Raw genomic sequence first — 14,647 nt, 5'->3', positions numbered from 1 at the left:
AAGATAATTATTGTATACAGGTTTTTTGTTTTGCAAAATTTTTAGGTAAGTTCTCAATCTCAATCTTAATATTTATTTTATATATATATATATTAGAAGTTGTTTGAAACTTTGTACATACTTAATATGCAGCTTACTCGCTGTCATAAATATATATCTACATCTGCATGGGAGAAAATTAGTCAGCCAGTCACTCTTGTCTGTTTCTAGAAGCTGTAAGATGATGTGTAAGAGGTAAAGGCCATTGCTATGCAACTTGTTCAGAACATAAAATTAATAAAGTACTTTTATACACAAAAAGCAAATATATAAACACTTTTAGGTTGTAAAAAACTTGAGCATCGGCAGCAAAATAAGAATATGAAAGGCGGTCTCACACATCCACGATTGGTATGTTATTGTCGTATATTATAGGCTGGTAAATATCTTTCTTCCTTTTTCTCCTGCCGTAGACCGGGCGGGGAGTACGACACATGAATGTAAACCTACATCCATCCTACAAGTATTAACTCGGAGATAGTTACTACTATATACTAAACATGTAAGGCTTTACGCTAATGTCTCACAGACAGTTGGAAGTGGAAGGCTGATCGTTTATTCACTGTAACATTATCAACACCTCTTCCAACTAGTTTACATAGTTTAGCTTGTGTGTTTTTGTGGTAAACGGAAGCCTCTAAGGCTATGTTTTTCCTAGGGTCCTGTAGATTTTCATAAGATTTATTTGAAGACATCAATTTACCCACCTTGACAAGATAGGGTAATTCCATCCAAAAATCTGAATTAGGTAGTCTATCGCAGCCAGAGCGACCCAAGAGACTCCCATGGATTATACCAACCAATAGATATACCAAAAGTATGGAACCAGCTCTACAAAATAATACAGCACTGTTTGGCTATATGGCATGATGATAAGGCTGTATTTATTTGTAGCATCAAAATCTTTACAAAATGTTCTTTTAAAATACAAATTATGAGCTATGTTGTTGAGAGGGCAAAGATAGTTGGACAAAATGCATATTGCAATCACTAGATGTATTGAAAATACAGTTCTTAAGTTTTGGGTTTTATTCATCAATGAACATGTGTGTAAACTATATTTGGTGGTCTAAATGAGCGCAGAGAAGGAATTGGGAATCTTTAGTACAGTGATTAAAAGCACTGAAGGACCTTTCTGTGCTATTGGGTCTTGGCTGTTAGCACAGACGTATTTAAGTGACAGTTGTATGGAATGGTTGATATATAAAGAATGCACTTGATAAGTGAATATATATAAAATCACATCAATCAGTTGATGGCAATATTTACAATACTTATAATGTCTGATGTTTACAGTGCAGTGTTGATATATGAGCGCATGCTAAGTTTACGAGAAAAGTTCTGATTGATAAAAATGAATAAAGGCGCTGTAAAAGCTACCAATAACAAGCATGGGGTGTGTTTGTCGTGAGTTTCCACATCATCCTTGTATCATATTGCTCCTACTGAAAACTATCGCACTGCCAACTCCTTATCACTTACACAATCAGTATAAGAGATCCAATTCCTAGCCCGGGTTCAACTCTTGAATGGGGTACAGGAATAAGAGAGTTTGGGCTGTCTCTAAGGCAGACATACTTTGAAGAGAACTTTAGCACCTTAAACAGCATCCACAAATATAAATTGTTGTAATACATTACACGGAAAATCAAAAAGAATATTTCAAAAATTATAGGCCTAATGCTGCAAATTGCTAGACTAGAATGGGAGGCTGTCTTGGAGTATAAAATAATAGTAGCAACTAGTACATTGTAGCTGACTATGAAAAGTCAAATAGGCTGTTGTGTCATTGGTTTGAAATGCAACCAAACTTCTATGTCAGCGAAGTAGACTATGGTGAGAAACATTAGTATGTGTGATGATGAAATACAAACGCAATACAGTTGAATCACTTTTGGGTATGTCTACCATATTATGTCTATTATGCATCATAGATGTTTGAATGACTCACCAATGAGTTGCTCCCACAGTCTTTATCACATAATAAATTCCCCTTTTCTACTGTCATATTACACACCAGCTGTACCTTTGTTGACAAGTTAGGGCTACAACAGCCTAATCAGTGCTTATCACAGCAAATATTTGTAGGAGATAAGATATTACCGTTCAGTAATAGTATGAGTTTTTTATCAAGGAGAGTTTTAGCAAAATCTATGCCTAGTAGAATCTATGTCTAGTAGAATGTATGTCTAGTAGAATCTATGTTTAGCAGAATCTATGTCTAGCAAAATCTATGTCTAGTAGAATCTATGTCTAGTAGAATCTATGTCTAGTAGAATGTATGTCTAGCAAAATCTATGTCTAGTAGAATCTATGTCTAGTAGAATCTATGTCTAGTAGAATCTATGTCTAGTAGAATCTATGTTTAGTAGAATCTATATTTAGCAGAATCTATGTCTAGTAGAATCTATGTCTAGCAAAATCTATGTCTAGTATTCATTAAAAAGTGTGCAATTACCCAGAATCAAGGGATGAACATTTTTATGTAGTAAAACTTGTGAAAGATTACCTCTGAATCAACTCTCCAATTATTTCTGCTGTATTATTAGACTCTTGCCATACTGTTAGATTCTTGCTATACTGTTAAACTCTTGCTATACTGTTAAAATCTAACTATGCTGTTGAACTCTAACTATACTGTTAGACTTTTGCATCCCTCACAGACAAACTCCTTAATCATACTCAATGCTGGCAATATCTAACACGATTTGCATAATATTTTGGCTAAGCGAAGTATTAATCTACATTGGCATTACATAGGATACAGCAAACAGGTACATACTCGTCATGCACGCTGTAGGCTATTTCAACTCCTCCATCCACTACACTAAAATGGGGCACGCTTCCCAGGCCAATGCATGTTCTATTGTGGTTTTTTCGAGCGCTCTACAAAACAAGAAACTTTCAATAATACAAAGGCATATTCAAAGCTTAAATATGACACGAGCTTTTGCTTTATGTGACAACAATAACTGGCCATGCCTATCTGTGACACAGTTTACCTTCAAAGATATGATTGTAACTCAATTAAAACCTGTCACCTCTGCCTGATTATAGAACAACAGCACAACTATTGTTGAACAGATAGTATTCTTTGAGTGCCATAGAATGTAAAATGTGGGAATATAAACGATTTACTAGTTATGCTCATCAGGTGTGGTGCTAAACATAAGAGGTCAACATCATAGGCTCAAATCGAGTATCGTCATTATATTTGACAAATCAGTCCCGAGTCAAGAGATCAGCACAAATTTCAAAATGGTAATCTGTGGTTTGTGAGATATGTACAGACTCACACCTATGATATAAGAAAGACTTACATATGTATTATGGCATGTGTTTTCAAAAGATTTCACACTGGGTGGTAAGGTAACATTGAAGGGTACACAGGGTCTCCATAGCAAGATTACATCATAGTCCTTTGCTTCATATTGGTACCTGGAACAGTGTTTATCATAACTAACTGAACTCCTATATATAAAACACGTAGTTTAATCTAATCCTTTTACATGAACTGCAATTTAAAATTTTTACAAGAAGTGAGAAGCGTTTTTCCTAGCTGTATCTTTACATGCATGCCATGTATTTTATCACTTCCAAATTAAAAGATTGAGCCTTAATAAGCGATAGTGATGTCGAGTGTGATAGGATTTATGTACTTACGCCGTGTCTTTTGATAAAGTATAGTCATCCTCAAGGCTAATCCATTTTATACCAGTGTCTGTTTGAACTCGTGCTACACAGCCTGGTATTGTTTCATTCACTTTGCCAGATGCTACCACCACTCCTATCTTCACTATTTCAAGCAGAATGATAATCGTTTTAGCCAAACAACTGTTCCTGATGCCCATCTTAAGCTACCTCCTTCACATCAGGTGTGATCAACTGCTTGCTTGTTTATGAGTATTCCGTCTCTGACCGCTCACACTGAGGCCAAGTAGTACGAGAAGAGATTCTACTACTATAGTGACACACAATGGTCTACGAGCCGAAACTGGTCATATTTATCATTAGCGCTAAGGATCAGTGAACACGCCTAATCCATCCAGAAAATGCCTTTACTGTTTCATTCTATTGTTTCATTAGGGTTAAGCAAATATATTCTATTTGTAATACTGCTTAAAACTCACTGTTCATATCGACAACAATATATCGCTATAAAATTATGACAAAAGAGTTTATACATGCAGTATAGTCTGTGATATTGGAAAATGGTTGTAGCATTAATAGAAACAATTTATAAATATGTTCTGCTCAAGCTTTAAATGCTCCAATAACAATAAGCATAATAAATAGACATTTTTGGCTGACTACCCACCGCTGTCATCGGTTAATCAAACATATTATGCAAGATAAGCAGCAGTAATGCAGCAGCAGCTCATCATATCATTGGATGATATAATCCAATGGGATGCCATAAAAACTGCTTGGTTCAATAATGCCAACAGTAAAGTTGTCTCTATCTCAGATTCATCCTTTTGACAAGGCATAGCACGTGGCTAGAAAGCAATATGTACAGGTAAGGAAATAAATTAAGGAGTAACGCAGAAGCATTCCTAATTTGTGCTGGCAGCAGATATTTTATTTGTCTTTGGGCCTGAAGATGTGACAGCGACTGGTAAGACAGCAGCAGCCGTTGTACTAGATTTTATGGTAAGTAATCATCATTGGTGCATAGGTTAAGCGTGAAGACTCAATTGATGTAAATGTTCAACTCTCCACATGTCGTAGATCAGTGCACCGGGTCGTCTAACATCTCATCTCAATAAATAGACTATCTCATCACAACAAGTCTCCATTTTCTTTAATGCTGCCATTTTGTTCATTCACAGCAGTCCTTGTTTCGCGCAGCTTCTTGTTGGCATCAGAAAGTTCTTGCCACTTGCTTAGGTTGCTCCTGAAAAACCAAACAACATTCATCTTGCTGATGCTACTAGAGGCAACTAAACAAAGCTGACTTATAATTATACCTACAAACATTCTACAACGGATACTTATAAAACAGATACAAATACAACAGATAAAACCCTAGCAGATTTGATCAAAAAACATAAATACTTTCCCATCATTTGAGATTCTGTCTGTTGTTTTAGGTGATCAGACAGTCAAGATGTGTCAAGATTAAAATCGACAAGACTTGATCGCAGCTAAAACACTCTTACAAACCAACAGTGCCTAGACTTCCTTCAAAATTACATCGATAGTTGAGTTTCACATCTCCAACGCCAGCTACCCATAACTAACAATATTTTTATCATGTTTAGACACTGACTAGTTGATATAACTGTGTTATAAAGTGATAATAAGGATTGTATTTCTCAAATAGTACAATAACAACAAGAGCAACAATCCCAATGCTTTAGAAGTACTCAAGCTTTCTGACAGCGCATGTGAGGAGAGAGTTTGAAGCTGTCAACCATTGTTCATAGCACACTAAGCAAATACATATCTAATCATGCAGCTATGGAATACTCACAAAGCACCGTCAACCATTGGCTTGGAAGCAGGGATGATTTGAGCGAGCAACTCGTAGCATGGCAGGCAAATTCCAACAATGAAGCCAACCTGCAATTAATCGTAAATAACAAGGATGGCGATTGATGCATATGGAAATGTTTCACATAGTTCATGCAAATGTTACATGTGAACACTGACTTAGTATATTCTAATACTATTACTATTATTGTTATTATTATTAATGTTGTTCAGCAGTAGTAATCACCCTAGTACTTTACACATCATCTATCAATTAAATCTATCTTTTGTTGAGTAAAACTATATAGAAGGAATTGATATCGCCTACACTTACAATACGATTGTGTAAAAATAAAAGTGAATATAAATCCATATACAAATAGAGCGATAAAAAGATATCTTTATAAAAGTCAACCTGTGATTCTGGAAGCTGGTCAGCTTTATCTCTGTCCATCATGGGAAGAGGCGCGATCCCTCTGTCCTTCTCCTCGTCTCCCTGAAAACCCAATGTCCAGAGGTTACTAAGGAGACAACTTAAGCATTACAATACATAAAAATCATAACAATCAAGCTCTTGCTTTAACCAGACGCTTTGCAATCCTTATTGTCAAGGTCAACATTATAGACCAATAAGCTGCATTTAATTCCATCAAGCCGCACTTGGTATTTATTGTATCAGCTAATCTCAAGGGGTTATATAATCTCGGAACTATCGAACTATCGAGCAGCATACAGCATCTAATAAAAACAGAAACAAGCTATTTGGTAACGGAGGCATTTGGGCGTATTTTAAAGTTGTGCTTGTTATTACATTTTTTCTCAATCGCATAGAGGTGAAAGGATAGGCTGCGTTTAGCGCATTAGTTAGGTAAGCATTGTGCAGGGATCACACTAGTCACACTGATAGAGCACTGCAAACCACAACAATATCACAACAAATGATCTTAAGTATAATTACAGAAAGTTGAAGTGACAGAATTAAAAGTATGTATCCAGATTCGGCAAGGATTATCATTCTCATAGAGTAGCGAATCAACAGAGCAAATTTTCACAAAGTTTATAGACATGAAGGAAACTGCCATAAATTTAACTTCCATAGAATAAACCGCTATAGAGTAAACCAGCATAGAGTAAACCAGGATAGAATAAACAAGCATATAGTAAACCAGCGTGGAGTAAACCAGCATGGAGTAAACAAGCATAGAGTAAATGGGCATAGAGTAAACGGGCATAGAGTAAACGGGCATAGAGTAAACCAGCATAGAGTAAACCAGCATAGAGTAAACCAGCATAGAGTAAACCAGGATAGAGTAAATGAGCATAGAGTAAATGGGCATAGAGTAAACGAGCATAGAGTGAACTGCTATAGGGAAGCTCACAACTAAGACTTGACTTATAAAGATCGTAAGTGAAGCACCTGCAGCCAGAACTCTTCCATGATGACATGCACCAGTTGTGTACAGACTGACCACGGTTTGTACATAGAGCACAGATCTGCCGCTGTCATACTATGATACATAACAGCGTGTCTAAAACAAACCATACTCCATACACAACCAAAGCTTGGACGAGAAGACAATTACAAACAAACATAAACCGATATTAAACTTATAATCTGTCATTGCGAGTTTGTTGCTCTGGTAGAAGCTTACGGATCTTTAGAAAGCAGCATTAAAAGGGAAGTGCCGAATTTGTTTGCTGCAAGAATTGTCTGCACTCGCTAAAAGCGATATATTTCAGCTGTTAGCTGGCATAGCGGCAACAATCACTCAATGACGACGATGATGAGCATGATAGAAGAAACTAGTGAAGCATGCCGGGAAGGAAAGTGGCGAAAGGGTGCAGATTATGAGGTTTTACAGCAGCCAGCCCAGCGGTTAGCAGACTTTCCAGCTTATACCTGCGAGTAAAACTCTTCAAAGATAACGTGTACAGTTTCACGCTGCTGCTCCCATGGCTTGGTGCTGGCACACAAATCAGCACCAGTCATCATGACTGCTTGTAAGGTGTTCCTGCGGTTGATAAAATGACATTTGGAGCACCTGAGCTAGTAGAACACTTTTGATTAGATGACACCGCATTAAGGGTGAGCATTTCATTTCATATACAGTAGACACTCCTACAATGTAAATACTTCGCTTCAAGAAAGTGTTTTAGGGATTTTACGTCTAACGAACTGTAAAGTGCATGTATATTGCCTAATCTATTCCAAAACTCTCCCAAACTCATCCCTTTGACTCCTCAAATAGGGAAAATATTTATACATAGCTTTTTAATTTAATGTACAGTAATTATGGTATTATTGGTTTGTATCAGCAACTATTCTCTTTTTTTATCACTTTCACTTGGCTTAGGGTTCATGATGACGGTATTTTACATCAGTTAAGGGGTATACATACCTCTAATGTCAGTTTAAATTAATCATTTTCCTTTTTTCTATACAGCTAAACTTGTGGTAAAACGAATAAAATTGAAAAATATTGTAAATGTCTAAAATAAAGTAAAACTAAAATATATGCCGGCATTTACTATCATAAAACTGTATCTGTCTGTTCGTTCATTTTTCCGAGGCTAAGGTTAGAGGTAAGGATAAAGATTGATTTTAACGAAACTTTAATTCATGACATTTAGATTGGTAGACACTCTAACACCTGCGCCAATCAATCGCCTCTAAGTATTTCTGAATACTTGTGCAGCTACGTATTCTCTTTGCTATATCAGCACATCTGATGATCACTCAGGGCATGCTAGACTGTCAGGGTATTAGTTATATATAATAGAAATATCACTATATTTCGTTTTCTCTCTCTAGTCGGACAAAAAGAAAACGATATTTCCCCAAAGGCTAACTATGGGACTCTAGTTATTCAAGTCCAATTTGAGTACTTGTACTGACTTGATGATTTACATTATATAGGATTCCCTACGTAATATAAAGCAAAAACTTTACATGAATTCTTTATGTTACATGGAATTTACGTTATAGAAGTTTACATCATAGGAGTATCTACTGTATATTTGATTTCAAGTACACACACTTTGTGCCATAATTTTGTGTGCTGGAAGTTTTCTACAAGTACCAGCAGGTAATTGACCTTGGCACGTAACAGTTAATCAAATACAGCTTATTTAGACCTGCTATGGTCAGACCATAGAGTTATCTCCCCCTAGAGTGATAACTGTGCATTCAACAACACGAGCGTTTCCGGTGCCAACAAGGAGCGTTTAGGCCACGCCCCTTTTTTGTGCTAGTCAATCGTAGTGATCGACAAAACAATAACGTCAGCCATGAGAATGATCATGAATTTCCAGTTAAGAGAGTAATTATTGCTCATATTAAAGAAATGATGATTATAGTTTATTACTCTAATATATGCTTATTATTTAAAGCAATTCAATACCTACATGCATTGAAAAGGCACTGAATAGATGGTGTTAAGTAAGTGAGTTGCACTGAATAGATGGTGTTAAGTAAGTGAGTTAATGCAATCAGTTACTCCAATGATATACAGCCCCCAAACATGAGGGGCTGTATATCATTGGTTATTCATAGATAAGATAGATAGTCATACTGGGGTTGTATTACATTGGTGTGATGGGAAGCTAATCGACTGCCATCAACTGAAAGTATTGACATTGTATGGTGATAGAGTGATTCATTGTCACCTCAGTTCACAAACAGCCCTTGCATGTAATCTTAGATTTCAATACATATCAATCAAATACATAGACTAGCTTGAAGCAAAGATGTCCACTAGTTAGTGGACATCTTTGCTTGATATAAGCAAACTAAAAGTTTGAAAGTTAGAGTGGCAAATGTTGTTATATGTTAGATAAAAATAAATTATACTTAATTATACTAAATTATAATTATTTAAAAATAAAATAGACTTTTTATTACTTTATTTATTAAATAAAGTAATAAAAATTAGCTATGATTACAATAATTTTTTATTGTAATCATAGCTAAACAGATTATAATTAGCATTACTTGCTAATTAATTTACATTTAAACACATTTGCAGTTTCATTTTTCTTCCTAATTCATTTCAACAAAAAACTTCTTTCATGATATTAAATTTAAAAGTGGTAGTTGTTTGAATAAGCTTGACAACATTTACAGTTGTTTTTATTTTCTCTTTTCTCTTCATTTATTTCAATTACACAAAACACTTTTCATAATATGTTGTTTGAAAGTTAAAATGGCAAATGTTGTTATATATTAAATAAAAATAAATTATACTTAATTCTACTAACTATAATTATATAAAAATAAAATATACTTTTTTATTACCTTATTTATTAAATAATTTTTCATTGTAATCATAGCTAAACAGATTATATTTAGCCATTACTTGCTAATTATTTTACATTTAAACACATTTAGTTTTATTTTTTTCCTAATTTATTTCAACAAAACACTTCTTTCATGATATGAAATTTAAAAGTTGTAGTTGTTTGAAAAAGCTTGCAAACCTTTAGAGTTGTTTTCTTTTTCCTCTTAATTCATTTAAATTGCTTAAAAATATTTTCTTATGATATGAAGTTTAAAAGTTAGAATAGTAAATGTTATATCACATTAAATTTTCTGTCCAAATACTTTTTTATTACTCGGGCAACACCGGGTAGTACAGCTCATAGTTGATGGCAGTTGATTAGCTTCCCATCACACCAATGTAATACAACCCCAGTATGACTATGTATGTTATCTATGAGTAACTGCTTGCATTACCTTCACTTTCACTCACTATCTATTCAGTGCCTTGGCAATTCATGCAGGTATCAGGGATTACGTGTATGTCACAATTTCCATTTTCATAATTCATTTCCATATTATTTCCATTTCCATATTATTTCCATTTCCATAATTCATTTCCATATTAATTCCATTTCCATAACTCATTTCCATATTATTTCCATTTCCATATTATTTCCATTTCCATAATTCATTTCCATATTAATTCCATTTCCATAATTCATTTTCATATTATTTCCATTTCCATATTATTTCCATTTCCATAATTCATTTCCATATTATTTCCATTTCCATAAAAGTTCCATAATTCATTTCCATATTAATTCCATTTCCATAATTCATTTCCATATTATTTCCATTTCCATGTTATTTCCATTTCCATAATTCGTTTCCATATTAATTCCATTTCCATAATTCATTTCCATATTATTTCCATTTCCATAAAAGTTCCATAATTCATTTCCATATTAATTCCATTTCCATAATTCATTTCCATATTATTTCCATTTCCATGTTATTTCCATTTCCATAATTCGTTTCCATATTAATTCCATTTCCATAATTCATTTCCATATTATTTCCATTTCCATATTATTTCCATTTCCATAATTCATTTCCATATTAATTCCATTTCCATAATTCATTTCCATATTATTTCCATTTCCATATTATTTCCATTTCCATAATTCATTTCCATATTAATTCCATTTCCCTACTTCATTTCCATAGTATTTCCATTTCCATATTATTTCCATTTCCATAATTCATTTCCATATTAATTCCATTTCCATAATTCATTTCCATATTATTTCCATTTCCATAGCATTTCCATAATTCATTTCCATATTATTTCCATTTTCATACCATTTCCATACTTGTAAAGTAAAATTTCCATATCCATTTCCCTAAAATTATGGAAATATTTATGTTTATGGAAATGAAAAAGTAAACATTTCCATAATATGTTTAGCGATCCCTGGTAGGTATTGAATTGCTTTAAATAATAAGCATATATTAGAGTAATAAACTATAATCATCATTTCTTTAATATGAGCATTAATTACTATCTCAACTGGAATTCATGATCCTTGTTTAACACTTCTCATGGCTGATGTTATTGATCTAGTCAATCACTACGACTGACTAGCACAAAAAAGAGGCGTGGCCTAAACACTCCTTGTTGGCACCGGAAACGCTCGTGTAGTTATCACTCTAGGGGGAGATAACTCTATGGGTCAGACACTGTTACAAGATAGAACTTAGCTAGCGAAAAACCAATCATCTCCACCTGTGTTCAGTTTGCTGCCAGTCAAACTTGCTGCGGTCTTGCCATTCTTTCAGTTTTGCTTTATTTCCAAAGAACAATGCGAGGTCAGTTGCTAATATGCACTCTTTGATGTATCCCAACACCTGAGAGAGAGAAAAGATTTAAGTTTGTTTAGGAAATAAAGAAGTTTTGTTAGCTCTATATAATGACAGTTCTTCCTTAATACATTCTCCAAAGAAAGATAAACTAATGATATGTGCTCAAAGTAAAGTACTAACAGTTTTATATTCCTCAGAGGAAAGTTCCTTGAAGATGTTGTGATTGTCTTGCTGGAGTATGGAGACTGTCTGGTTGAAGTGATGGTGTTCCATGACAGACGTGGTGTAAATGGCAGCCAGTGGGGAGGCACTCTTCACCATGAATGCATTGGTTTTGCCTCTATGGTCCAAATCATGGCAGAGACACGCAACAAACAAGGCCAAACCCTGGAGGTAGATATTGTTAGAAGTTAGTCACAAACTGAGTGTCATTAACACGCATAGACATACGTATACTTGCTTAACAGTGATTAATATTGCTGATTTGTATGAGAAATATTGTAAGTCTATGAGACTGACAGGTAACTTGCTTTGTGCTATGCTTAGCCCAAGTATTTACATGTATGTGTGCAAAAACAGTGTGTTTACCTCAATGAAAATATCGTTATACCCAAACTACGATGTTCTGTCTTGCACAGCTCTTAAAAAATCCGCAATAGAACATGTGTTAAATTTAGAATTGTCCTCTGTAGCAGCTGGTGATACACATACATAGAACATACACAATAAACAATGAGATTTAGTAAGTGATAGTTTTAACAGCTTATAATTAAGCATGAAAGGTTTTCTGTTTAAAATGCAAACTAATAATTTAAACTTACTTCCAGCTGATTGAACTTGTGTTCAGCCTTGAGGATGCAATACATAGCATGGGCGACGGAGAAAGCATGATCCCAATTGTGATAGGGAACCTTGCGGTAGTTCTTCTTGACTGTCAGCGTGAATCTGAACAGTGTGTCAAGCTCGAACCTGAAAGTGCACCTAAGTCAAGATAGTGTGAGGGACTCAACATGAAGGGAATTCTATGAATACTACTTGTGATTGGTTGGATTGATGAATACAACTTGTGATTGGTTGCTTTGGTGAATACTACTCCAGATTGGTTGACTTGATTAATACTACTTGTGATTGGTTGGTTTGATGAATAAAACTTATGATTGGTTTGCTTGATGAACACTACTCGTGATTGGTTTGTTTGATGAATACTACTTGTAATTGGTTGGCTTGATGAATACTACTCATGATTGGTTGGCTTAATGAACACTACTCGTGATTGGTTGGCTTGATGAGCGCTACTCATGCTTGGTTGGTTTGATGAGTACTACTTGTGATTGGATTGATGAGTACTACTCGTGATTGATTGGTAGAGATATCATAATTTCATTATTATTATTTGTTGGATCATAATGGTTTTGATTCATCTTATAACCTCTTTAAAAAAACATAATGTTTTAGCTTGGTTTCTGAAGTCAAATAGAAAGTATAATCTCCTGACCTAACACGTTCACTAAAACAAGGTAAATCTCAGTTTAATGAGCAAGAGCAAACACATATCTTAAGGTTACTATACAATAAGGAAGCATAGCTGTGTGAACACACAAACTTGATTTTTGGCATGGCTGAAGTGCTCTTTTTATTTTATACTCACTTTTCTAGCCCAAACAGATCTTTGAACATGTACACAACATGAAGAGATTTTGCATCTTCCTCTATTGACCATGGAGAGAAATGAAACTTTGGAATGTCATCGACCTGATTAAAAATGTGACAAGAGATTTAACCTCCTAACAAATTGTTGTGAAATGAGTTAGTTAGCAAAACAGAAAGTAATTATTACATGCACAGAAAACAGTTTCCAAATTTGCATGAATAATAAAAAATTGGAAACTATTTATCAGTACTTTTTACTTGTGGAATAAAAAGTTTTGCCAAAGTTATTATAAACATTTGAATATTAATTGAGACAAATTTGAAACAGCATCATGAAATTTGATTACTATGCTACACTGGTTTGCACAACTAGTCCTACACTAAAAACAGATTTATGCTAGATCAACTAACCAACACAAGTACTAAATGCTCATGATAATCCCTTGCACTAGTAAATATAACTGTAAGTGTTTTGTAATTTCTAGGCTGCATGTGCCAAAGAGAAGACTTGTCTATGCAACTTCTATATTAACCACCAAAACAGGAGTTGCTGTTCAACTATAGCAAATGGTATTACATTATAATGGAAAAGTATCTGATTAGAAATCTGTCATTTTACACCTGGTAGTGGTATTTGCACTCTAAAGGTTGCACACAAAGCAGGCATGCGTACCACTGAACCCGAAGGCATGGGCAGACTCTTGAGTTTAGAGTACTCCTCCTCACTGCACTGGTTGTGATAGGAAAGAACATCAAGTGCCACCTTGTATTTTTGCTCTGACTTGCGTATCTTGTCGTAAAGCTAAAAGAATCACAGTTGCTCTGGTAAATGATTTTGCTTGACAGTGTTGGTTGTTCGATTATCGTCTTTCAAAGCAAAACTCTAATGCATGGAAATGCATCCCATCAAGCTTTATGAAAACCGTCAACGACAAGAAACAGGCTAGACTTACTGTAGCTTAACACAGCATAGCAGCCACATCAAATTAAACCATCTACCATACTGCAATTGACTACCTTAACATGAAAGTGAGTCAGACAACAATGGACCACTTTACCATGATAGAAAGTCAAACTTCAATATACTACCTTAAAATGATAGAGAGTTGAACTACAATAAACTACCTTAACTTGATAGGGTCAAACTACAATATTCTACATTCATGTGATAGAGAGTCAGACTACAATGTACTACATTAACATGATAGAGAGTCAGACTACAATATACTACATGATAGAAAGTCAGACTACAATACACTACATTAACATGATATAGAGTCAGACTAAAATATACTGCTGTAACATGATAGAGAGTCGGATTACAATATACTAGCTTAGAATGATAAATAGTAAGACTGCAAT

At 34.6% G+C, this 14,647-nt stretch overlaps 2 protein-coding genes across 4 annotated transcripts in view; both read right to left on the bottom strand.

Annotated features, from left to right (window-relative positions):
* Positions 1 to 57: 57 nt before the first annotated feature.
* LOC137392188 (uncharacterized) lies at positions 58 to 3,988 on the bottom strand. 2 transcript variants are annotated; one of them, XM_068078830.1, is made up of 7 exons: positions 3,703 to 3,988; positions 3,360 to 3,477; positions 2,822 to 2,925; positions 1,991 to 2,084; positions 1,522 to 1,637; positions 747 to 888; positions 58 to 496 (listed from the first exon to the last, which is right to left on the bottom strand). In XM_068078830.1, exons 1-7 carry the CDS (start codon positions 3,888 to 3,890, stop codon positions 374 to 376), a joined length of 885 nt encoding a protein of 294 aa, XP_067934931.1. In that variant the 5' UTR covers positions 3,891 to 3,988; the 3' UTR covers positions 58 to 373. The 2 variants fall into 2 exon arrangements, with proteins under 2 accessions (XP_067934931.1, XP_067934932.1); XM_068078831.1 differs by having other exon boundaries at positions 747 to 870.
* Positions 3,989 to 4,130: 142 nt separating this feature from the next.
* LOC137392259 (probable 3',5'-cyclic phosphodiesterase pde-5) overlaps positions 4,131 to 14,647 on the bottom strand; it is a 37,058-nt gene continuing 26,541 nt past the window's right edge. For both annotated transcript variants that reach the window (XM_068078924.1, XM_068078925.1), the window contains 9 exons: positions 13,959 to 14,087; positions 13,284 to 13,387; positions 12,457 to 12,604; positions 11,816 to 12,022; positions 11,559 to 11,680; positions 7,415 to 7,526; positions 5,930 to 6,010; positions 5,516 to 5,604; positions 4,131 to 4,936 (listed from right to left, as the gene is read on the bottom strand). In XM_068078924.1, coding sequence (XP_067935025.1) covers positions 4,822 to 4,936; positions 5,516 to 5,604; positions 5,930 to 6,010; positions 7,415 to 7,526; positions 11,559 to 11,680; positions 11,816 to 12,022; positions 12,457 to 12,604; positions 13,284 to 13,387; positions 13,959 to 14,087 — 1,107 coding nt within the window. In that variant the 3' untranslated portion in view covers positions 4,131 to 4,821. The remainder of the gene's footprint in view (positions 4,937 to 5,515; positions 5,605 to 5,929; positions 6,011 to 7,414; positions 7,527 to 11,558; positions 11,681 to 11,815; positions 12,023 to 12,456; positions 12,605 to 13,283; positions 13,388 to 13,958; positions 14,088 to 14,647) is intronic.

The sequence above is a fragment of the Watersipora subatra genome, chromosome 3, assembly GCF_963576615.1.
Source record: "Watersipora subatra chromosome 3, tzWatSuba1.1, whole genome shotgun sequence".
Classification (NCBI taxonomy): Eukaryota; Metazoa; Bryozoa; class Gymnolaemata; order Cheilostomatida; family Watersiporidae; genus Watersipora; species Watersipora subatra.
Note: the sequence above shows the minus strand (reverse complement) of the source record. Positions and strands in the feature narration are given on the sequence as shown.